Here is a 27,215-nt window from a genome sequence, read left to right on the forward strand (position 1 = left end):
TGCGCTGTGTGGCATCTGCAGAACCGTCATCTTGGAGTTCCAGATTAACCATGGTCGATTATGCACATAACTCGCTCCTGGTCTCATCTATGGGTTTGTCGCCCTTCCAGTGCTGTTTGGGCTACTAGCCACCATTATTCCCCTCCCAAGAATCTGACGCCGTTGTTCCTTCCATGCATGCGTTTGTTCAGAGATGCCTCCGTACGTGGAGGATCGCCAGAGAAGTCCTTATTCGGACTGGCGACAGGAACAAGGCGACAGTACTAAGCCCCCTCTTTACGTGTGTAGACAGAAGGTCTGGTTGTCTTCTCGGGACATTCCTCTTAGACTTCCTGCATGTAAACTGAGACCCTGAGGGGTCGCCGGCTTATACGGTACGTCGGCTCCTTGATGTGAGATGAAGGGTAGACATCTTCAATACCTGGTAGACTGGGAGGGCTATGGTCCGGAGGAGAGATGCTGGGTTCCGGCTCGTGACATTCTAGATCACGCTCTCATCGACCAATTACATTTGAGTCCTGAGGGGGGGCGAGGGGGGGGACGGGGGTAGGGGAACTGTCACGGTCCAGGGTGCATCATCGGCTTCTCCCTGTTCTCAATGTGGTCCTGTCAGTTTCTGCAGCTCCTGACCTGGGCAATCAGCGCTGATTTTGCAGAACGGGTGTGCTCAGATCACAAGCTGATTTCCCTCACCTGTTGCTTGTTCCAAGTTCCCCTTATATTCTCTGCTGTGTCTGCCCCATGTTGTCAGTATATCGTTTGTTTTGTGTCATGTGTTTTGTCGCATTGTTCTGTTTGTTGCCTGTGTCTTACCCCTGTTTGCTTCTCTGCCCAGGACGCGTAGACGAGGAGTGACAAGCTGTTCGTTACCCTCGCTGTTCTCGCTGTTCCTTACGGTGTGGGCGCTACATTCTTGGATGGTCTCCACAGCCTGTGCTGTCCACTGAGCACATTACGGACCGCTCGGGAGCTCCCAGACATTTTCTTTTGTTTACGTGTGTCACTACTTTGAAGGTTGTGTTTTTCCCAAAGTCAATAAACTCTGTTCACGCATCCTCTGAATTTGAGTCCTCTGTTCACAGCTATGACAGAAACATGACATCTTTTTATATGACCTCACAGTTCTGGGCCACTCAAAGATAAGTGTGTTCTCTCTCTGCTGTTCCTGAAATTACCCTAATCAAAGGAATATACGCACACACACTGTTTTCTGCAGCTGGCTTGACCTCGGCTGTCATGTCATCACACTCCGCTGAAGGCTGAAGAGTGGAGCTGGAGTAAACAAACAAATCCATATGTTTGATAGCGATGGATCCTGTTCAGTTAAATCTATTTCTAACCAAGTGAACACACACAAAAAGGCAGATTTTACTGTAAAGAACCAGGCAGAAGTTTAGTGAACCCTGAGTCAGGATATAACTTCACCTCTATATCCACAGCTAAGTGTTCATTCTTTAACCAACTCAATTTAATTATTAGCTTAAAACAACATTATTTTAACTCTATTCAACCAATGGATCTGAACTGAAATGGTTAAATTCCCTCACACAGAGCGAGACCACATTAGCTGAACATCAATAGGGCACAAGAGGGCTAAAGGCGCATTGACTTTATTTTCTTTTAAACCACGAGATGCACAAAAACTAAGCTAGGCACTTTTCTTCACAACCACTTTTGATGATGCACATGGAAATTTGACTGATCTTTAGCGAGTTATCTCAAAGGGGAAATATTAATAATTATTCATAACTCATTATGATCATTCATTATGATTCATTATGAATATTTGAATCAGTTCATGAAATTAACGTTATGTAGATCAGTTCGTCCTGTGAACACTCAGTATTGATTATTAATTAATTCTAAGAGAATTTACAGTGCTTAGAGCGTGTAACAAAAACAATAATTTAAGAGACAATTTGTTTGCATGCAGAACCAAACATGTATTGTGCACAAGTTTTATTAGCTAAATCATGAACACAACTACTAAAAAAAACACACAAAAAACCTGCATACACACAAATCACACATACATGGGGTAGCATGGAAAGTGAAAGTGACTGAAAAACCGGATCAGAACAGAGGAATGACGCTATGGAAAAAGAGTCAACCACCTGGGAGAACCATCAGTTATGACAACAAGCTCCTTTGTTTGAACACAGGGGTTTACAGCTTTGACTAACTAAACAGTGATTTTGTATATCGTACATTACTTGCATTTGCCTGAGCGGTTGAAGAACATCCGGACATACTGTCAAAGGAGAAAGTCTTGATAGTTCGGTCTGATGGTGTTGCAGTTGCAATCGATTCCTTCAGTGTTGAGAGAAGAAGATATGATGAACTTGCATGGTTGGATTGACACTGGATTGAGGAAGGCACATGGATCGATGGGTGTGTAGGTCTGCCAGCCGGCTTGGCCAGATGGGAGCCAGCAGATGCCAGTCCTAGGTCCAAGAGAGAGGACCTAGGTCTGTACAGGGGGGCTTTTTAACCTCCTTTCCTCCTTGGGGTCAGTGAGCCAATCATACTTTAGCTTTTGGAGGGAAAGTTTTATGATCGTTTGTCTTCTGGAAGGGCATTTGAATATGTACTTTGATTGGGTGCTAAAGAGAACAACCTTCAAGATTCTTATAAAACTAATGTGGCACTGAGACTTGATGTAGGGAGTATTTACACCAGAGTTACGTCCCTGTGTTTCTGAGGAAGACTCTGGGGTTTATAGACTCAGGATGAGATCCATGAGGATTATGGCAAAAAACATTCAGAGATCCGGCATCATTCAGACATCAAGAATCAGCAGATGAACCTCAACAATGGAGACAATCAAACGCTCATGAGAGTGTGTGTGTTGCTGTCAGTCATGTGATCAACACGGGCCAATCACAGCCACCGGACTGATATTCAGATCAACTCTCACTCATGAGATATGGATTAAATATTGCAAACATGATGAAAGCAGGAAGATCCAGACCCACAGGAGTTACGTTTACTGACCATTGACCGCTAAGATCCTCAGAGAGGAAGAACAATAGAAGAATGGAAAGAGTGTGTGAGTGAAGGAGGTTGTGTATGTATGTAGATGTGTGTTAGTTACAGGATCAGAGAATGACACCGTTCCTCTGTCATAGTTCACACACACTCTCACACGATCAAGCTTCTGTCTAACGGTAAAACCAGAACCTGAATACAGTCCAAACTGATTATACTCCACAGTCCAGACATCAGTGATGAAGAAACCCTCTCCCTTCCTCTGGTTTGATGCTGTAGTTACTCCAAGAATCCAGACTGAACCCTCTTTAACCTCCACATCCCAGCTGTGTGTTCCTGAGTTAAAACCCTCTGAACCCAGAACACAGAGACACCAGTCAAATCTCTCTGGATTATCAGGAAGAGGTTGATCGTTCCCGCTGTATCTCACACTGGTCAGATCATCAGACAGGACGAGCCATTGATGAGCCGTGTTTGGATCCAGAATCACAGGAGCTGATGAGACACAATCAACAGATGCTTTTATTCTGATCTTCATATCATGATCAAGACTGAACACACTCAGATTATTATGAATTATGATCCTGTTGATCAAACACATTTCCTCTGATCTCTGTCAGTGCTGTTATTAGTTTCCAGTGTTGGGAAGGTTACTTGGGAAATGTAATTGGTTACAGATATCATATTCAAGTCATGCCAGTTAGTCTCTCTGACACTAACCTGCCCAATTCACTGCCCAATGCACTGCAAAAATATCTAAACATTCCTAAATCAAGATGCATCTACTGGAGAAGCAAAAAGACCGAAGATATTAAGTCTTGTTTAATAGTTACCCTATTTAAAATGTAATAGTAGTGTAACTATTTCAATTACTTTATTAAAGTAATGTAACTGTAATGTTTGACTACTTTTCAAAATTTCTAATGAATGTTGTCAATTGTATATCACTTTCAATCATTTAATGTAGGCAGGGTTAACCTTACTGTAGTAACACTGATCACTGTCAGACTTTCACAATCCGTCATCACTCGAATTAAGATTATAATCATTTACCTTTAAAGCACCGCCTCCACAAAATCAGGAATCTTTAATCGGAAGAGTACACAGACCCGGACCACGCTGCTGTTTTGTCTCCACTGTGAATTTGTTTTGTTTTATTATTGCAATCTATCTGCGAATGTTGTTACCTGTGACATCAGAGAGCAGTGAAGCGCTTGCCTCAAGACGAACGCCTGATTCTGTAGCCCCGCCCACTGACTCGTGCCTGACATGTTATATAACATAGGCCTATGTGGAGCTAAACCGAAATGAGCAATAAAGCTTATGGCATGTTTCAAACTGATTATGTACGTGTCTAACTAAACAAAACTTCCACGCTGTCACAGGCTAGAGTATCCTTTGTATTTGAGGTGTTGTTGGTTCATTGGGCTGCGATTCAGGATCAGACTCGGACATGTATGGGCCAGGGCTCGCAAAGCCAGACGTCCTGGGGATAATGATGAGCTATCTAAAATAGTGAAATAACATTTCTTTCTTTATGTATGTTGTTCACTCTCTTGAATGGTAATTTGAAGGAAAAATACAATTGCGGAAGTTTTGAACATGCTGATTTATCTGCAGTGAAGTTTTGCTGGTGTACGCACTTGGCTTGTGGGTGCACGTGCATGTGTGTGTGTGTGTGTGTGTGTGTGTGTGTGTGTTAGTTATGCACGGTTCGCAGTTATATCCACCGATCGGGCCGGCCAAGTAATAAGAAATAGCATTCCAATTAATTGTGGCCAATAAATCATTGTGTTTTTTTGATAAAGACATTTTGCCAATCAATCCGGTTGCCGTTTCTTCACATTGGAAGTTTTCAAAACAATTCCTCACGTGTACTGACGGGGGAGCCGAAGCTCATTATAATATGCAAAACTGTTATCCAATCATAGCAGTGGGCGTTTACTTCCAAGTCTTCAGTGCGGCACGCCCAGCATTTCAAGAGCTAGGCTCAAAACCAGGGCAGAAAATAGCCTATTACTTATTCATTATTATGTTTTTGAATCTAAAAACCACGTGAACGTCGTAAGTTGACCACAGACAACACTATAACATTTTTTAAAAAGCCAGTTCATGACCCCTTTAAGCCAGGATTAGGCCTTAGTCGGACATTTAAAGGATGAGTTCACTTCAAAATGAAAATGTCCTGATATTTTACTCACCCCTATCTCATCAAGGTGTTCATGTCTTTCTTTCTTCAGTTGAAAAGAAATTAAGTATTTTGAGGAAAACATTCCAGGATTTTTTTTCCCATCATAGGCTTCCATGGCAACCAAATGCTGAAGGTTCAAATCAATGCAGTTTCAAAGGAAGCTCTGCACAATCCCAGACTAGGAATAGGGTCTGATCTAGATTAGATTAGATTAGATTCAACTTTATTGTCATTACACAAGTACAAGTACCAGGCAACGAAATGCAGTTTAGGTCTAACCAGAAGTGCAATAGCAGCAAGTGCAGGATATACAATGGATGTGCAGGACATGGATATGTACTGAATATGTATAAATATGTATAAATAGAGAGACGTTATTACTATAAACAGAGCTGAATTTACAGGTGAATATGTACTGTGAATAAATATACAGATGGCTATTATTATAAACAGAATTTACAGGTGAATATGTACTATGAATACAATATACAGATGGCTATTACTATAAACAGAATTTTACAGATAGAGGTATACATAATATGTTAGGCTAATATGAGGAATAGCAGTGGATTAGGGTAGTGCAATAAATTATGGACAGAGCTATCCGGAAAAAAAAAAAAAAAAAGTGTAAAGTGCAGTGGAAAGTGGTTGCATATTACAGTTAGAAGTACAGTGCAAAATGCAAATGTAAACATTGGTACTATAAATACAGTCGGCAGTGCAAATGAGCATAATCCAGTTCAATCCAATCCAATCCAATTCAATCCAATCTAGACAAACCATCAGACATTTAAAAAAAAAGAAAGTAAAATGAATATACTTTTAAACCCTTAATTGCTCATCTTGCGCTGCTCTGTGATGTGCCAAGGATTGCGCAATCACATCGAAAAATTCACTGTAGACGTAGGCAGAAGTACCGCCCCAAGGGAACGTGCGAAGACTAATACAAACGCCCTTTACCAAAAAACACTCCATGGCCAACTTCAAAATCGTCCGACATCATAGTTTAACCTTTTTTTGCTAAAGGGCGTTTATATTAGTGTTTGCATGTGCGCTTTGTAAACATGGGGGCGGTACTTCTGCCCACGTCTACCGTGACCTTTTCGTTGTGGTTGCGCAATCATTGGCACGTCGCAATCCTGGAATGTTTTCCTCAAAAAACTTAATTTCTTTACAACTGAAGAAAGAAAGACATGAACATCTTGGATGAGATGGGGGTGAGTAAAATATCAGGACATTTTCATTTTGAAGTGAACTAATCCTTTAAGTTACATTTATAAACATACCTTAGAAAAAAAACATTACTGGTGTGCATCTTGAGAAATTAATGGCACTGACTTAATTTAAGATGTTGCTTTCAGGAAAAACAGCTCAAACATTCACTAGCTTAAGCCTTGTCAGTGAAACCGGGGGATAGTGTGTTCAGTTCAGTCGGGGCACACCAAACCGATGCCACAGAACTAGCGCTGAAGAAAGCCGACTATGTTGTTGCCTGCGCCGGGGAATGAAACAGCACCTGACACACCAAAAGAGTACAGGCGACTGTCTGTGCGTTCTGCGCCTATCTGTGAAGGAGATAACTGTCTATTTTAGCAGATATATTCGTCTATATTCGTCGTTAAAAAGGCAAAGCCAAACTAAGACTGCGGGTATACAAACCATAAACAGCAGCGCTTGCTTACCATTTGAATATCAATCACACTGATCATGTTCATTATTCTTAAAATGGCAAGATTTTTTCAGATTTTGGTTTAATTTCAATCGATCAGGATAAAACTTTTGATAGAGTCGAACACAGTTACTTGTGGAAAGTTTTTGAAGCTTTCGGTTGTAGTCCTAATTTTATATTAATGATTAAAGTTTTGTATTGTGATATCACAGATAATAGTTTAGATGTACTTTGCCTTACTGAAACCTGGCTTAAGCCAAATGATTATTTCGGTCTTAATGAGTCTACTCCACCAGGATACTGTTATAAGCATGAGCCCCGTCTGATTGGTCGTGGCGGCGGTGTTGCAACAATCTATAGAGATATTCTTAATGTTACTCAGAAAACAGGTCACAGGTTTTAATTAGTTTGAAGTACTAGTGCTAAATGTTACGCTCTTAGATGTAAGAAAGAAATCCGTATTATCTCTAGCCTTGGCTACTGTATATAGACCTCCAGGGCCGTATGCTGATTTCCTAAAAGAGTTTGTAGACTTTCTCTCAGATCTATTGGTCAACGTCGATAAAGCATTAATTGTTGGAGATTTTAACAATACAAATGATGCGTTAGGGGCTGCGTTTACAGATCTATTAAACTCCTTTGGGGTCAAGCAAAACGTCACTGGTCCCACTCATCGTCTTAATCACACACTATATTTAATTATATCACATGGAACCAACCCAACCGATATAGATATTATACCGCAAAGTGATGATGTCACTGACCATTACATGGTAACTTGCATACTGCGTACTGCTGAAATCTGTCATGTTGCGCCACGTTATCGACCAGGCAGAACAATCCTTCCAACCACTATAAATAGATTCTCAAATAGCTTACCTGATCTGTCTCAGCTGCTAAGTGAACCCAAACAAACAGATGAACTAGAGGAAATGACTAGCAGTATGAGCACCATTTTCTCTAGAACATTAGAAATTGTTGTACCAATTAGATTAAAAAAGGTTAGAGAGAAAACGTCTCGGTTACGTATGTAACCCTCGTTCCCTGAGGAGGGAACGGAGACGTACGTTAGTGACTAACGAACGAATGGGGGGTTTCGCTTAGAAGCCAATCATCTTCTAGTATTCAACAGCGCCCAATGGCAGTGCCAATGCCATGGGCATGCGGAATTTGCATGCGTAACTCCGCCCCACCTCGTGGGTATATAAGGAAGTACGCTGGCAACATCGCATTATGTTACTGCTGCAGGAGCCAAGACTGAACTCCGCGTTCCAGGCAGCACAGCTGACGTGGCAAAGGAAACGTACGTCTCCGTTCCCTCCTCAGGGAACGAGGGTTACATACGTAACCGAGACGTTCCCTTTCGTTCAGTCACTACGACGTACGTTAGTGACTAACGAATGGGGGTTCCAATACAACAACGCCACTCAGCTGTCATCCAGTGCCCTGCGTAAGTGTGAGTACCCTGTCGTAAGACTAGTACGGACGAAGGACTCCCACTTATCACAGGATTACCAAGGTACACTGGGAAGCATATCCCAGTGAGGGAATGCCAAGATGCCTACCCGTAGGGAGGACTTAAGAACACACATATGACCCGCTGAGGGCTGCATATGGAAGATCTCTAGGGTACCAGCCGAAGGTGGATTTTTAACCCTAGGGGTGGCAGGGACTTGCCAAGGGAAAGACACCTGCTCGCTGAGGAGGCTTACGGTGGAAATACTCGTGTGACCAGACCAGGAAAGGACGCACGTTCCACTGGGGTCTGCTCTGCCAGGAGGCTGGCGACAGAGTGGGATGCGAGTGGCGGGACCCGTGGGTGGCGCGCACCGTCATCACCGGACTCTGTGGGCTCAGGGATGGGAGTGTTAATTCTTTCTTTGACCAAAATAGGGTGCTGCTGACCCGGGGGCCAGCAGCTGAACAAAGGATTCTCCCCCGGCCCTCCACCGGGGGAAGGAGTGGTCCTGCTACCATCTCCTCGAAAGAATTTCCTATCCCTGAGCCGTCCGTCTCAGGAGCGCCGCTTGGCCTGGCGTTTAGCGGGGCGCGGGGCGGCCTGAGGGGACTTGGACGCCTTCCTACGGCTTCCTCCGCGACCCGGTCCGTGTGAAGGCTGCTGCTTGGACCGGGTGGGAGGGGCGGGAGCCTTAGGAGGGCGTCCTCGGCGTGGAGCAGACTGAGGCGACTGTGCCGGCGGCTGGGTGGAGGCAGCAGCTGGCCGCCGGGGCAGTACGTGTTTTATAGCCTCAGTCTGCTTCTGGGCGATTGAGAACTGTTGGGCGAAGTCCTCAACCGCCCCGCCGAAGAGGCCGGCCTGGGATATGGGGGCATCGAGGAACCGGGTCCGCTCGGTGTCCCGCATATCGGCCAGGTTCAGACATAAGTGGACCACATTTGTGGACATCACTTGACCCAGGGAGCGTGCGGTCACCTTCGTCGCCCGGAGAGCGAGGTCGGTGGCGGCACGCAGCTCATTTAAGAGCCCCGGATCAACTCCACCCTCGTGCATGTCCCTGAGGATCCTGGCCTGGTAGACCTGGAGGATCGCCATGGCATGCAACGAAGCGGCAGCCTGCCCCGCGGCTCTGTGCGATTTCGACACCAAGGTTGATGTGAACCGACAGGCTTTGGAGGGGTGCTTAGGATCACCACGCCAGGTTGAAGCGCTCTGAGGACACAGTTGCATCGCAACAGAACGTTCAACTGGAGGGATCCCAGTGTACCCTTTAGCTGCCGCCCCATCGAGGACGGAGAAGGCGGAGGAAGTCACCGAACGGTCGCGGGAAGACAACGGGGACTTCCAGGACCGCGTGAGTTCCTCATGCAGCTCGGGAAAGAAAGGTACTGGGGGCGGGGACTGACGGGTGTCAGCGCGGGCTCCCAAAAACCAATCATCGAGCCTTGAACGTTCGGGACAGGGTGGAGGGTTCCACTCTATCCCTAAGCTCGCGGCTGCCCGAGACAACATGGCTGTCAGCTCTGGATCTGACTCGGGCAATGCTGGCGCGCCCGAAGGCGGCAGCACAGCCGAGTCATCATCTCCAGAGGACTCGAGCCCACCTTGTGATGCGGTGATCGACATCGCATCTTCCTCCGGAGCGCCAAACGAGATGCGCGGGGGGCCGGAGCCTCACCCGCAGTGAGAACATGACTCATCCACGAACGCTGTCTGGGCATGCTGAAAGCCCAAACATACCAGACATACCAGAGTGTTCGTGCCCATCAGAGGGAGAAAGCAACCGACCACACCCAGAAGTACACGGACGAGACATCCTGAAAAGGACGCGCCACGTGTAAGCTCTTTTAGGAGAGGAAAGCCTCGCAGAGAACGCCGAAGCGCCCAGGGACCACACACCAGCTGTCAGCGGACCACTGCGCAGATCAGCAGGCAGGCAGTATGATGATCACTGGAACGCGCCGTAACACCAACGCCTCTGGAAAGCTGCTCATCTCGAAAGCTGTCGAAGACTCAGATCAGGCTTGTAGGAGTGAAGAGATCCTCTTGGCTCCAAAGCAGAAACATAATGCGATGTTGCCAGCGTACTTCCTTATATACCCACGAGGTGGGGCGGAGTTACGCATGCAAATTCCGCATGCCCATGGCATTGGCACTGCCATTGGGCGCTGTTGAATACTAGAAGATGATTGGCTTCTAAGCGAAACCCCCCATTCGTTCGTTAGTCACTAACGTACGTCGTAGTGACTGAACGAAAGGGAACTAAAGCACCATGATACAACAGTGCTACACATGTTATCAAGAGAGAAACTCGTAACTTAGAGCGTAAATGGAAACAAACTAATTTAGAGGTCTTTAGAATCGCGTGGAAAGATAGTATGTCACGTTATAAAAAGGCCCTAAAAGCAGCCAGGGCTGAGCATCTCCGCAAACTAATAGAAAATAACCAAAATAATCCAAGGTTTTTATTTAACACCGTGGCTAGACTAACAAATAAACAAGCATTGCCTGGGCAAAATATTACGTTACAGTTTAGTAGTAATGATTTTATGAATTTCTTCACTGAGAAAATAGAAAGCATCAGAAACAAAATTGTAAATGTACAATCTTTGATGATGTCTTATGATTCAACCTCAATTATCGCCCCTCAAGAACTACTACACCGCTTTACAACTATAGGACAGGAAGAGCTAAATAAACTTATCATTGCATCTAAACCAACAACATGTTTATTAGATCCAATACCCACTAAACTACTGAAAGAGTTGCTACCTGTAGTGGAAGAGCCTCTTCTCAATATTATTAACTCATCTTTATCTTTAGGTCATGTTCCAAGAATATTCAAGTTGGCAGTCATTAACCCTCTCATTAAGAAGCCACAATTAGATCATAATAACCTAGCAAATTACAGACCCATTTCAAATCTTCCATTTATGTCTAAAATACTAGAAAAAGTTGGTGTCTGCCCAATTGTGCTCTTTCTTGCAAGAAAATGATATCTATGAAAAATTTCAATCAGGATTCAGGCAGCATCATAGCACAGAAACCGCGCTTGTTAAAATCACTAATGATTTACTTCTAGCTTCTGACCAAGGCTGTATCTCAATACTAGTTCTACTCGATCTTAGTGCTGCGTTCGATACTATAGATCATAAAATACTCTTAGATCGACTTCAAAATTACACTGGTGTTCAGGGACAGGTATTAAACTGGTTTAGATCGTACTTATCAGACCGCTACCATTTTGTCTGTCTAAATGGGGAAAAATCAAAGATAACATCAGTAGACTATGGGGTGCCGCAAGGATCCGTGCTAGGCCCTCTGCTATTCTCAATATATATGCTGCCACTTGGTAATATTATAAGAAAACATGGAATTAATTTCCACTGTCATGCTGATGACACTCAATTATATATTTCATCACAACCAGATGAAAACGCTAAATTATCTAAACTGACAGCGTGTGTTGAAGATATTAAATACTGGATGACGTGTAATTTTCTGCTATTAAATTCAGATAAAACGGAGGTATTACTTATTGGTCAAAAAAACTGCCCACAAAACCTCTCACAATACAACTTTAACTTGGAAGGATGTCCTGTCACTTTATCCACTAAAGTAAAAGACCTGGGTGTTATATTAGACCACAACTTGTCTATGTTACAAGAACGGCATTTTTCCACCTTAGAAACATTGCTAAGCTACGTAACATGCTATCTATTTCTGATGCAGAAAAGTTAGTTCATGCATTCATGACCTCGAGACTAGATTACTGTAATACTTTATTAGCTGGTTGTCCTGCATCATCAATAAACAAGCTACAGATTAGGGATGGGCAACAGTGGTCGAGTAATCGAGTACTCGAACGTGACAGCGATCATCGATCATGAGAACGATGATCGCCCTTAAAAAAAATAATTGTCTCTTTTTTATTGGTTATTGCGTCGTTTTGCGCGACTACTGGAGGTCTGATTGGTTAGCGTTATACAGCACGCCTCCTGACCGCGGCGAAATAAAGTGAAACTGAGGCGTGCCTGCAGTGATGTCTGGAATCACTGTGATCATTAAATGGTTAGTGCAAGATGTGCAGCGCCAATCTGTCATAGCCTACATAGCATTATAATGAGAACACCGTGGAAAATGCTGTAAATGATCTGTGCTTAGTTCCCCGTGTATCAGCTGATCCACAGAGAAACTAGCGAGAACACTCAGTCTAGCGCGTGAAGTTCATGTGCGCATTCGCGTCCTTTTCTGCAGATGCACGTTGTAAGATTACTTTTATGTTGTCTATATCTGATTAATCTAATATAAGAAGCGTTTGGTTGAGCTTAAGCTAGCAAAGGGCTGCCTTTATACCGGCTGTTCATTCTCTTCAGTTTCAGCTCAAATGCATTAATGCTCGAGCTCGACATGGTTTAGAGACAGATATTCTTTTTAGATTAGGCTATTTCTTTCTCAGAATCATTGACATTAGTAATGCAGCAGTGCTATACTGTTCTCGTATTTTTTAACAGTAGACCTAGTTTATTTAAAGCTGTTTTTCGTTATGAGTTTGAAAACGTGCAGTGATGTCTGTAAACGCTTCGATCATGAATAATACAATGAAGTGCATGATGTGCAGAGTCAATCTGTCAAAGCATTATAATGAGAACAGGATTTTAATAAAATGTTGTTTCTGTGTGCTTTCGTTGTCCGTGTATCAGCGTTGTTAAGGGAAGAGCGCATTCAAAATGTTCCGTTTCAAACCCTTCACCTGTCAAATCAAGCACTGAAGTTCACGTGCGCATTCACGTCCTTTTGTGTTGATTTATGTCGTAATAGGTTCATAATAATCTTCATATTAATATTGATATATGGTGTGTTTGGTTGAGTTTATTAACCAGATAGCAAGCTCTGCAGGGTGGTGTTATTTCACTGTTTCAGCTCAAAGGCAATGCTCGATACTGATTTGGTTATTTGAGACGGTCATTTTATAAAGATGTTTCTTTTTCAAAGACATTTATGCATCATAATCTAGCAGTTATTTTTTGTTTTATATGTTCATGTTTTCATATACCTGTTTTCATGTCACGTTTGTATTTGTCAACAACCATCTTCATAACAGTTTTCATTATTTAAATGACGGACATGCCCCGCCCCCTGCACATGCCCCACCCCGAGTACTCGAGTACTCGTTTTTGAGACCTATCGATGATCGAAATGAGAAATTGACAAAAATGCCCATCCCTACTACAGATAGTCCAAAACGCAGCTGCTAGAGTTCTTACTAGGTCAAGAAAATATGATCATATTACACCAATTTTATCATCTCTACACTGGTTACCTATTAAGTTCCGTATCAATTACAAGGTATTGCTACTGACCTATAAAGCCCTAAATGGTTTAGCTCCAGTGTATCTAACGGATCTTCTATCGCCCTACAATCCATCGCGCTCTTTAAGATCACTAAACTCGAGGCTTCTGGTCATTCCTAGGATATCTAAGTCCACTAAAGGAGGGAGGGCATTTTCACATTTAGCTCCTAAACTCTGGAATAGTCTTCCTGATATTGTTCGAGGTTCAGACTCGCTGTCCCAGTTTAAAACTAGATTAAAGACGCATCTCTTTAGCCAAGCATTCACATTATAATTACCTTTTATACTACAGTTAAATCGGATCAAAAGCATTAATATTCTGAACAGCGGCTATGCTAATTATTTCCCATCTGCTTTTCTGTTGTTATCTCGGGACACTAGTCCCGAGGTAACTAGTTTGTCAGCTCCAGTTTGTATCCAGCCTCTCATGGAGACTTCAGATGCCCCAACACCTGTGATGAGATGACTCGACGCCTGTGAAGAGACGACTCAACGCCAGCGTTGTTATGGCCTAAATGAATACATGATTGATTAACTTTTAAGATTTTGCTTTAATATCCTCATTCTAACATTTTTCAATGTACATTTATGAAATGCACTTTCTGTAAAGCTGCTTTGAAACAATGTGTATTGTGAAAAGCGCTATACAAATAAATTTGAATTGAATTGTTGAGAATAAATGGTGACTTTTGCTCTCCTTTTAAGGTTTTAAGAGGGGTTAGACAAGGCTGTGCACTATCTGGCATGCTTTATACGTTAGCCTTAGAACCTCTTTTGAATAAGTTAAGAACAGAGATGTCAGGTGTGGCTATGCCAAATGCCACCTATACTGTTAAATGATCAGTTTACGCTGATGATGTGGTGGTGCTAATTAAAGATCAAAATTATGTGAACATGATGTTGCGATTATTTGGGTCTCTTCTGCAAGAGTGAATTGGCAAAAAAGTGAAGCCATAAGTGTTGGGAGTCAGTTATGTGGGGAGCCCATTCTTCCAGCTGGTCTGAATTGGACCAGGGATGGTTTTAAATACTTAGGAGTTTTTTTTGGGAAATGAGAATGTTGTTAAGAAAAATTTCCATGTTATTGAAAAGGTAAAAGGGTGCTTAAATAAGTGGAAGTTTTTACTTCTGAAAATGTCTAACAAGGGGTGAATATTGATTATTAACTATTTGATTGCCTCCGCTCTCTGGCATCGTTTGATTTGTGTAGACATCCCCCCCCCCCCCACCCAGCAGACTTTTTAAGAAAGATTCAGTCAATCTTAATAGACTTTTTCTCGGATAAGCTGCATTGGGTGCCAAAACATGTACTGTACCTTTCTAAGGATGGCTAGTATATTCGCAGAGTCGAATAGCAGCTTTCCGAATTCAATTCATACAAAGACGTTTAACAGACTCAGAGAATGCAAAATGGATCGTAGGATCGTAGCTTTCTCTATATTGAGAGAGTTTGAAGGACTGGGGCTGGATCATTTTGGATGGATCCTCGAAAGTTAAAACTCTCCAAGTTTCCGGTTTTTAAATCTTTTTAAAGTCTGGGCTTTGTTTGAACTACCAAAGAGAAGGACTGTAAATTCCTTGTATTGGTTGCTGCAAGAGCCATTCATTTTTGGCTCACGCTTGGACCTGTCCAATGAACTGGGTTACTCTGTGATTCAAGAGAATCTTATCAACTCTGGAATTTAGACAATAAAATGTCTTTCAAAGTGTTTAATAAGAAGGCCTTGGATAAAGGAATTGACTCCCCGTGGCGTACAGTACTTCAATTAGAAGAAGGGGAAAACCCTGAGTGGAGAGTGTTCTATAAGTCACCATTCTCTAAGAGAATTAGGGATTTGCAATGGAGATTGTTATATGGGGCTATTGCTGTGAACGCATTTGTTTCGGTAATTAAACCTGACATTGATCAGAATCGTCCTTTCTGTTTACAAAGGGACACTGTCTTTCATGCATTCATGCAGTGTTTAAGGTTGAAACCTTTATTTATTGTTTTAAACAACATTTTTAAATGTTTTAATGAGTGTTTTTCAATGAAGACTTTTATTTGTGGTTTCAAATGTTCCCAGAGCTGCAAGTATCAATGTCAGCTGTTTAACTTTGCATTAGGTCAGGAAAAAATGGACATTACAAGAAAGGAGAAAGTTGATCAAGCTGTATGTAATAGTTTGATTATTATAAAGCAATGGAGGACATTTTAAAGTTTGATTAATTTGGTGTTGTAAAGGGGTATTGTGTGAAATTGTTAATGATTAATTATTTTCTTATTTAAGAGAGGTTTGGGAGTTTCTTAGCGATTGATGCTTGATTTAAATGTTGATTGAATGGTTTGTTTAATGTAATAAAGGTGTTTAAAAATCTCTCTCTCTCTCTGATAGGATTTCTGCAGTCAGACTCACTGTTGTGGACGATGTCCTGCATCTTCTTCCAGACTCTGAACGGCAGGTTGCCCAAGTACTGTGGCACATGAATCAAAGCTCCAGAAGCCATCTGTGGATCCGGCTGTGAGCTCTGGACTCTGGAAGAACATTCAGGAGTCAGAACTGCAGTGGCTTTGCATCAGAACCAGAGAGACCAGAGACAGGAGCAGATCACTCACCTTTCCTTTGAGACTGGAAACTCCTGCAGAACAAACACACCATTTATCATCAAGAACTCAATCAATGAACCAATGATCAACCAATGATCTGAAATCAGACCTTCAGAAAGCAGACGTCACTGGCTCTCATCATCTCCTCCATGTCTTTGATTGTGTGTGAAAGAGCTGAGATGTGTGTGTTCATCTCCTCCAGCTTCTCCTTCATCATCTGCTTCTTCTGCTCCTCTTCCTCCCTCAGTGCAGTGATTGTAGCTTCTTCTTCATCTCTGAGAAACTGATGAAGCTTCTCAAACTGCTGTTTAATCTGACGCTCTGTGTGCTCAGCTTGAGCCTGAAATCACATCACATTCACTTCAATCATCTCAATCCACACACATCAACACTTCACATCATTCATATCAGAGAGAAACTCCCATACCCGACATATAACGGCTCCAGAAGCAGACGCTGCTCGTCACTTACAGAAATAATCAGCTTAAATATATCAAATCATAACTGTATATAGTGCATCCGGAAAGTATTCACAGTGCTTTACTTTTTCCACATTTTGTTATGTTTCAGCCTTATTCCAAAATGGATTAAATTAATTATTTTTCCCTCAATTCTACAAACAATACCCCATAATGACAAAGTGAAAGAAGTTTGTTTGAAATCTTTGCAAATTTATTAAAAATAAAACATTTACATACGCATTCACAGTCTTTGCCGTGAAACTCATTGTGCTCAGGTGCTCCTGTTTCCACTGATCATCCTTGAGATGTTTCTAGAACTCGACTGGAGTCCACCTGTGGTAACTTCAGTTGATTGCACATGACTTGGAAAGGCACACACCTGCCTATATAAGGTCCCACAGGTAATGGTGCATGAGCACAAACTAAGCCATGAAATCCAAGGAATCGTCTGTAGACTCCGAGACAGGATTGTATGGAGGCTCAGATCTGGGGAAGGGCACCGAAAAATTTCTGCAGCTGAAGGTCCCGATGAACACAGTGACCTCCATCATCCATACATAAAGAAGTTTGGAGCCATCAGGACTCTTCCTAGAGCTGCCGTCAGACAAACTGAGCGATCGGGGGAGAAGGGCCTTAGTCAGGGAAGTCAAGAATCCGATGGTCACTCTGACAGAGCTCCAGCGTTTCTCTGAGGAGAGAGGAGAACCTTCCAGAAGAACAGCCATCTCTGCAGCTCTCCACCAATCAGGCCTGTGTGGGGTCATGGCCAGACGGAAGACACTCCTCAGGAAAAGGCCGTCTGGATTTTGCCAAACGGCTCCTGAAGGACTCAGATCATGAGAAACTAAATTCTCTGGTCTGATGAAACACAGATTGAACTCTTTGGCCTGAATGGAGGAAACCAGGCACCGCTCATCCCCTGGCCAATCCCATCCCATACATATGACTAGTAAGTCAAAGTCCAAATCACAGTCTTTGCTGTCCTAACTTAATTGACATAAGTGCCAATGTAGAACATTATATAGAAACTGTGTCTATTCCTTGTTTAGTGAGGTCAAACATTAAATCTACTGTAGGATCTAGGAAAAATCTAATTGTGATTAAAGAAAATCTCAATATTAGTGAACAAAAACAATTTCTAAAACTAGGTCTTCTAAACATTAGATCGCTCACACCTAAGGCGGTTATTGTAAATTAAATGGTCACAGATAATAGTTTCGATGTACTTTGCCTTACTGAAACCTGGCTTAAGCCAAATTATTATTTGGGTCTTAATGAGTCTACTCCACCAGGATACTGTTATAAGCATGAGCCCCGTCTGATTGATCGTGGCGGCGGTGTTGCAACAATCTATAGAGATATTCTTAATGTTACTCAGAAAACAGGTCACAGGTTTAATTCGTTTGAAGTACTAGTGCTAAATGTTACGCTCTTAGATGTAAGAAAGAAATCCGTATTATCTCTAGCCTTGGCTACTGTATATAGACCTCCAGGGCCCTATGCTGATTTCCTAAAAGAGTTTGCAGACTTTCTCTCAGATCTATTGGTCAACGTCGATAAAGCATTAATTGTTGGAGATTTTAACATACACGTAGATAACACAAATGATGCGTTAGGGGCTGCATTTACAGATCTACTAAATTCCTTTGGGGTCAAGCAAAACGTCACTGGTCCCACTCATCGTCTTAATCACACACTAGATTTAATTATATCACATGGAACCAACCCAACCGATATAGATATTATACCGCAAAGTGATGTTGTCACTGACCATTACATGGTAACTTGCATACTGCGTACAGCTGAAATCTGTCATGTTGCGCCACGTTATCGACCAGGCAGAACAATCCTTCCAACCACTATAGATAGATTCTCAAATACCTTACCTGATCTGTCTCAGCTGCTAAGTGAACCCAAACAAACAGATGAACTAGAGGAAATGACTAGTATGAGCACCATTTTCTCTAGTACATTAGAAATTGTTGCACCAATTAGATTAAAAAAGGTTAGAGAGAAAACTAAAGCACCATGATACAACAGTGCTACACGTTATCAAGAGAGAAACTCGTAACTTAGAGCGTAAATGGATACAAACTAATTTAGAGGTCTTTAGAATCACGTGGAAAGATAGTATGTCACGTTATAAAAAGGCCCTAAAAGCAGCCAGGGCTGAGCATCTCCGCAAACTAATAGAAAATAACCAAAATAATCCAAGGTTTTTATTTAACACCGTGGCTAGACTAACAAATAAACAAGCATCGCCTGAGCAAAATATTCCGTTACAGTTTAGTAGTAATGATTTTATGAATTTCTTCACTGAGAAAATAGAAAGCATCAGAAACAAAATTGTAAATGTACAATCTTTAATGATGTCTTATGATTCAACCGCAATTATCGCCCCTCAAGAACTACTACACCGCTTTACAACTATAGGACAGGAAGAGCTAAATAAACTTATCATTGCATCTAAACCAAAAACATGTTTATTAGATCCAATATCCACTAAACTACTGAAAGAGTTTTTACCTGTAGTGGAAGAGCCTCTTCTCAATATTATTAACTCGTCTTTATCTTTAGGTCATGTTCCAAGAATATTCAAGTTGGCAGTCATAAAACCTCTCATTAAGAAGCCACAATTAGATCATAATGACTTAGCAAATTACAGACCAATTTCAAATCTTCCATTCATGTCTAAAATACTAGAAAAAGTTGTGTCCGCTCAATTGTGCTCTTTCTTGCAAGAAAATGATATCTATGAAAAATTTCAATCAGGTAAGTGCCTGAGTGCCTAGGACGGGATGGGCGCTGAGTAACGCGAGGTTTCACGCAGAGAGGGTGAGATTCAACATGGCGACACGAGAGAACTGTACTAACTGCACTTACTGTATCAACTGTATAAACAGTATTTTGGATAAAATACCGGATACAAGGATCACACTCCTTGTACACTGGATAAACTAACGGACTTAGAGAAATACATCGATCACCACTACAACCGCTACAAAATGGATACGACCACAACGCAACAAACTCCGAAACCAAACAAACGAAAGAAGACGTCATCTACCGACACCAGCGATTTACAAACTACAGAAATCGAGGTCAGTGTACTCGCTTCCATTAACAGCAAACTGGATTTACTGGTTACGCTACATAATGAAATAAAAGAACTTCGATCAAGCCTGGAATTTGCATACACACATATTGAAAAACTAGAACAATCTAATAGCTCCCTCCAAACCAATGTGGAATCACTCACCCAAAATATGGACGCGGTCATAAAAGAAAACAAAATAATGAAAGAAACCATTCTGGACATTCAAACTAGAAGCATGCGAGACAACTTGATTTTTTCTGGCATTCCTGAACCCCCGTCTGACGATCCCGAGGCATCTATCAGAGACTTCATGAAAACTCAACTCAAACTCCCACCGCACACTATAAACCAAATCACCTTTCACAGAGTTCATCGTCTCGGAGCACGTTCAAATAAAGCACCTCGACCGATCATCGCCAAACTGGAACATTACAAACACAAAGAACTCATCAAAAGCAAAGGAAAAGAACTGAAAGGCACCAACTACGGATTAAACGACCAATTCCCACGTGAAATAAACGACCGGCGCAAAGTCCTCTACCCTATCATGAAAAGACACAGACAAAACAATAAACGAGCGAATATAGTTGTGGACAAACTTTACATCGAAGGGCAGCTCTACCGTGACTCGAACATTACTCCATGGCTCTTTTAATCTACCATGTCACATCGAACAATCAGTGACTGTCATATTACATATGGATACGATGCACCCTCTCCCCGTTCTTTAACGCATACGTGGACCTTAATCCACCAACCCTTATGTGTCTGTTTACTTCATATCACCATGTCATACTGTACTTGTTTATATGTATTATCTACACGCCCCACTCATACTTTACACTTAGACATATTCATGAACACACCATCCCTATTCACATCACTGTACTTTTTGAATGTTTTTTTTTTTTTTTCTCCTCTCTTTCTCTCTCTCGTTATTATTATTATTATTATCATCATTATCACTACTTCTAGACATTTAAACAACAATCATGCAAACACTTACAATGGTATCATGGAATGTGCGGGGCTTCCGGACTCAGGCAAAAAGGACTAAAATAATTAATCATCTAGTGAAATTAAAGGCTGATATATCGTTTCTACAGGAAACACACTTATCAAAATCAGAACTTGGAACTCTTACATTTAATCAATTTGAATACATATTCTCGTCACCATACAATACTAAACAACGAGGAGTTTCAATATTAATCAAGAAAAATATCCCACTAATACTTAACACATCTGTTATTGATCCAGAAGGGAGATTTATCATCATCAATGTATCTATTAACCATATAACATACACACTAGCTAATATCTATGGACCAAACAATGATGACCCATCATTCTTTCATAGTTTTTTCTCACTATTACCTGACACAAATAATATTATTATCGCTGGAGACTTTAATACTGTTATTAACCCACAAATGGACCGATCAAATTCATCCAATACAACAAGAACATGGCAATCTACAGAAACAATAAAACAATAAATGACTACCTTTGGACTTTGCGATAGTTGGAGAATGAATAATCCCTCACTCAGAAAATATACTTATTTTTCTCCTTTTCACCAATCTTTTTCTCGAATAGACCTTTTTCTTATCAGTAACTCACTAACCCAGCATGTAATAGAAACTTCAATTCATCCAATCATAATCAGTGATCACGCTCCCATTTCAATCAAGTTTAGTATTAAATCCTCCGTTAAACCCCCCAACAGATGGCGCTTCAATACCTCACTACTTCAAGACTCTGATTTTGACAGTTTTATCAAGAAAGAGTGGGCATTCTTTCTTGAAATGAATGACTCTCCAGGGATTTCACCATCATTATTATGGGAAACAGGTAAAGCAGTAATTACAGGGAAAATAATATCATATTCATCATATAGGAAAAAACAACAACAACAACAAGTAGAAAATAACTTAGAACAGAGAATTAAACACCTTACAGATACCTACACTACCAACCCCAGTGAACAAATACAAAGAGAACTAAACCACCTTAAAGCTGAACTTGATGGCATCATAAACCAAAAAACACAGTTCATTATCCAACAACTCAAATACAAACAATACCAATATTGCAACAAGATGGGCAAATATCTAGCAAATCAACTAAAACGTAAGCAAGAAAAGGCAATCATTCCATCAATACTCAATGAAACAGGCAAAATAACCCAGAACCCACAAGAAATTAATAATGTATTCCGAACTTTTTACCAAAAATTATATTCTTTAAATCATAATTCAGATGTAACACAAATAGATCATTTTCTAAACAAACTAAAACTACCAACAATATCAAAAGAACAGGCAAATGCATTAGATACTCCCCTCACTCATGATGAACTCCATAAAGCACTAGATAAAATGCCAAATAACAAATCACCTGGACCTGATGGACTACCAGCCGAATTCTATAAACACTTCTGGCCAACTTTATCTCCATTATTCCTCAGAGTAATCACAGAAGTCAAAGCTACATCCACAATACCCACACATATGAACACAGCTGTTATGACACTATTGCTAAAACCAAACAAGGACCCAATGCCCCCTTCCAGTTACCGCCCTCTCTCATTAATAAACACAGATTTAAAAATCATTACCAAAGCCTTAGCTACAAGAATAGAAACAGTTATCCCGATATTAATTCACCATGATCAAACAGGTTTTATTAAACACAGAAATGCTTCCGATAATATACGTTGACTATTCAACCTAATTAACCTCGCTCAACAAAAACAAACCAAAACTATAATTGTATCACTTGACGCAGAAAAAGCATTTGACAAAGTTAACTGGACATTTCTTCTCAGCACTTTACACAGATTCGGCTTTGGAGAGTCATTCATCAATTGAATAAAAATATTATATACTTCACCGAGGGCCACAGTAATCACTAACGGGATCACATCACAAAATTTCACACTTCACAGAGGGACCAGACAAGGATGCCCACTCTCTCCTTCTTTATTTGCCATATTTATAGAACCACTCGCAGCAGCAATACGACAAAACAATAATATCCAAGGTATTCAAGACATCAATACACAGCATAAGATTTGTCTCTATGCAGATGATTTATTGTTATGTTTACAAAACCCCTACAAGTCACTAGAAGAAACCTTTAAAATTATTAATAATTTTTCCAAAATTTCAGATTACACCATAAACTGGAATAAATCAACTATATTACCACTTTCTGAGGATGCCTGGGATTCTACAGCATATATTTCTTCTCTTCCACTCCATACTGGCAACATTACAAACCTGGGTATCAACATTTCCCCCAGACTGTCAGAGTTGTTTAATCTCAACTATACCCCACTTTTAAGAAAGATTGAAGATGATTTAAAACGCTGGACTAACCTACCACTATCACTTATCGGCCGCATTGCTACAGTTAAAATGAAAACTCTACCACAAGTCAACTATCTGTTCTCAATGCTCCCAACAACACCCACCGATAAATGGTTCAAATCACTCAATTCATTAACCTCTCACTTCTATTGATAGAATAAAACACCAAAAATATCTCTGGAAAAATTGCAAAAAGCTAAGTCACAAGGCGGCCTAGAAGCTCCAAATTTTCACTATTACTTTTTAGCAAACCAGCTACAATATTTATATAAATGGACTCACAAAAACAATCACAATAATTTATGGATGGAACTGGAACAAAATCAATGCAAAAATACTTCCGTTTCAGACCTCGCCTTCCTACCTAAATCAATAAAGAAAATGCACTATTTCAATAATATTACAATTGCATCAACTCTGACAGCCTGGTGGAAAGTAACCAAAATTACTAATTCACCACTTACACCATGTAGACACACCCCCATCTGGTCCAACCCTGATTTCCAATTGTGTAATAAACCGGTCAATTTTCCATCATGGCAACACAAAAGAATTACTCACTTTCATCATTTGTTTCCAAATAACGGATTTGCATCATTCAAAACACTAGTCCAGAGATACGGTCTTGGGGGAGAGCAGTTTCTCCAATATCAACAAATTAAATCTATAATTAAATCCAAGATAAATATAATAAATAATCCACTTCATCCCTCAAAGCTAATGGAAGACATAATGAAAATCCCTAACTCCAAAAAATTAACCTCCAAACTATATAAACTTATATCAAATAATGATGCAACAATTATAATACCCATGGCAAAATGGGAACAGGATTTAACCCTCTCCCCCAACACCGACCTCTGGAAAGAAATCTGTAACAACACATTTTCTATGACTAACAACACAAACCTCCAACTCATACAGTTCAAGGTTATTCACAGGACTCACATCACTGAAAGAAAGAAGTTTATAATGGGCTTGAGGGACACGGATAGTTGTTCACAATGCACATTGAGGAGCACAGACAACTACCTTCATGCCACATGGACCTGTCAACCAGTTCACTTATTTTGGCTATCAGTAACCACAAAACTCACCGATATCATGGGCTGTAGAATCCCTCCATCCCCTTCACTCTGTTTACTCAATAACAGCATAGAAGTTGATAATCTCCCAGCCAAATATAAAAACCCACTACTCATATCACTAACTATCGCCAAGAAAGTAATTTTTTCTAAATTGGAAATCCAAAAATTGTATACATATCAATCACTGGACCAATCTTCTTACAGAATACATCACATTAGAAAAAATAACATACATTAACAAGAATAATATACCTACATTTCTTGATATTTGGAAACCATTCCTAATTCATCTTCATATAAATTACGTGGACCCAGACCCCCCGCACTCTCCCAACCACAGGTTCACAAACTTATAATAAATAACCTCTGAGCATTATTGAATACATCATTCCACAATTGTTTACTGCTATATGTCTTTTTTATGTAAATGTATGTGTATTTGGTATATGTTAATATATATTTCTATACTTCTTTAATGTATTACCAATATGTGAAATATGCATAATATTGCAATTGCTATTTATTTGTTGATGATGGTGGTAGTAGGGGTGGTGGTATTGGTATTGACATTAAAATAGAACTCATTTTATTCTTCTATTTATTTTTCTCCCCTTTTCGTTTGCTTATTCTAAATAAATAATATTTCAGATAACATTATATATAAATATTGATTTATAAACATAATTTTTATATATTTTACTTTATAAAATAATCTGGGCATTGCGCCATTCTAGGTGGTGTCGGTGGGCGCGACTGGCTTGTCCTGTAGACATGGTCATCACAGAGCCGGTGGTTGGGTTGACTGGCCCCTCCCTCTCACCGCCTTTGACCCAACCCCTCCTCACATGTAATACTATACTGTTTGACTAATATCTGAGTTGGATATGGTGTCTCTGGCTGGGGAGCTAACTGGTGCACACCATGGTCCAAGCCACAGATAAAAAAATAAAAAAAAAATAAAAAAAAAATAAATCAATAAAATAATCCTTCTATTTTTACGGGTCACAACCAAACTAAGCGAGCTTGGTCTGGAGGTGCCTGTTATGACTCAAAAGCACAGAGGGTTAACTTTTGGGGTTGAGCGTCACTGGCGGTCGGAGAGGAGGGGGCGCGGAACGGAGGGACGAAGGGTGGTGTCCATGCCGGCGGTTTCTGTTGGTTGTGCTCACTGACGGTCGTGGAGGGGCGCTCAGACCTAGAGAACAGTATCCACAGCAACCTTTTTGACTAGTCTAAATGTAGAATTATTATTATTGTTATTATTATTGTTACTATTATTATAAATTACTAATGCTACCACCACTACTACTATTATTACTATGAACATTATTGTTGTAACTACCACCAGTACTATTATTATTATTATACATCACAAATATTTCTACCACAGTCACTCTTATTATTATCATGAATATTATTATTACTACTTCTAATACTATTACTACTATTATTATTACTAATACCATTATTGTTATTATAAATTAGAAATATTACCACTACTATTACTAATATTATCATCAATATTATTGTTGTTACTACCACTACTGCTACTATTATTATTGTTGTTATAATTATTGTTACTATTATGATTACTACTTCTACTACAACTCTATTTCTATTCTCTTTCTATTGTTTTTGTCTTTTGTTATCCATCCTCTTTTTTTTTTTTTTTTTCTCCCCTTCTCCCAGAGGTTTTGGACCATTGCAGCTTGATGCAACTTTGTAATGTAATTATTTTTGTTTTGTCTTGTTTATTTTGTGTTGTTTTTTTTGTTACAACATGTGTATTGTTTTGAGCATCAATAAAAAAAATTTAAAAAAAAATTTCAATCAGGATTCAGGCCGCATCATAGCACAGAAACCGCGCTCGTTAAAATCACTAATGATTTACTTCTAGCTTCTGACCAAGGCTGTATCTCAATACTAGTTCTACTCGATCTTAGTGCTGCGTTCGATACTATAGGTCATAAAATACTCTTAGATCGACTTCAAAATTACACTGGTGTTCAGGGACAGGCATTAAACTGGTTTAGATCGTACTTATCAGACCGCTACCATTTTGTCTGTCTAAATGAGGAAAAATCAAAGATAACGTCAGTAGACTATGGGGTGCCGCAAGGATCCGTGTTAGGCCCTCTGCTATTCTCAATATATATGCTGCCACTTGGTAATATTATAAGAAAACATGGAATTAATTTCCACTGTCATGCTGATGACACTCAATTATATATTTCATCACGACCAGATGAAAACGCTAAATTATCTAAACTGACAGCGTGTGTTGAAGATATTAAATACTGGATGACGTGTAATTTTCTGCTATTAAATTCAGATAAAACAGAGGTATTACTTATTGTTCCAAAAAACTGCCCACAAAACCTCTCACAATACAACTTTAACTTGGAAGGATGTCCTGTCACTTTATCCACTACAGTAAAAGACCTGGGTGTTATATTAGACCGCAACTTGTCTTTCGAAAATCATATTTCATATGTTACAAGAACGGCATTTTTCCACCTTAGAAACATTGCTAAGCTACGTAACATGCTATCTACTTTGGATGCAGAAAAGTTAGTTCATGCATTTATGACCTCGAGACTAGATTACTGTAATGCTTTATTAGCTGGTTGTCCTGCATCATCAATAAACAAGCTACAGTTAGTCCAAAACGCAGCTGCTAGAGTTCTTACTAGGTCAAGAAAATATGATCATATAACACCAATTTTATCATCTCTACACTGGTTACCTATTAAGTTCTGTATCAATTACAAAGTATTGCTACTGACCTATAAAGCCCTAAATGGTTTAGCTCCAGTGTATTTAACAGATCTTCTATCGCCCTACAATCCATCGCGCTCTTTAAGATCACTAAACTCGAGGCTTCTGGTCATTCCTAGGATATCTAAGTCCACTAAAGGAGGGAGGGCATTTTCACATTTAGCTCCTA

At 40.4% G+C, this 27,215-nt stretch overlaps 1 protein-coding gene across 1 annotated transcript in view; it reads right to left on the reverse strand.

The window, feature by feature from the left end:
* Positions 1-1,925: 1,925 nt before the first annotated feature.
* Positions 1,926-27,215, reverse strand: part of LOC307136634 (nuclear factor 7, ovary-like) — a 31,320-nt gene continuing 6,030 nt past the window's right edge. The window contains exons 3-6 of the mRNA XM_079833831.1: positions 16,358-16,588; positions 16,258-16,280; positions 16,058-16,176; positions 1,926-3,483 (exon numbers count right to left, since the gene is read on the reverse strand). Of these exons, the coding sequence (XP_079689957.1) occupies positions 2,987-3,483; positions 16,058-16,176; positions 16,258-16,280; positions 16,358-16,588 (870 nt within the window). The 3' untranslated portion in view covers positions 1,926-2,986. The remainder of the gene's footprint in view (positions 3,484-16,057; positions 16,177-16,257; positions 16,281-16,357; positions 16,589-27,215) is intronic.

This window comes from Gobio gobio (genome assembly GCF_949357685.1).
Source record: "Gobio gobio genome assembly, chromosome: 13".
NCBI classification, from domain to species: Eukaryota; Metazoa; Chordata; class Actinopteri; order Cypriniformes; family Gobionidae; genus Gobio; species Gobio gobio.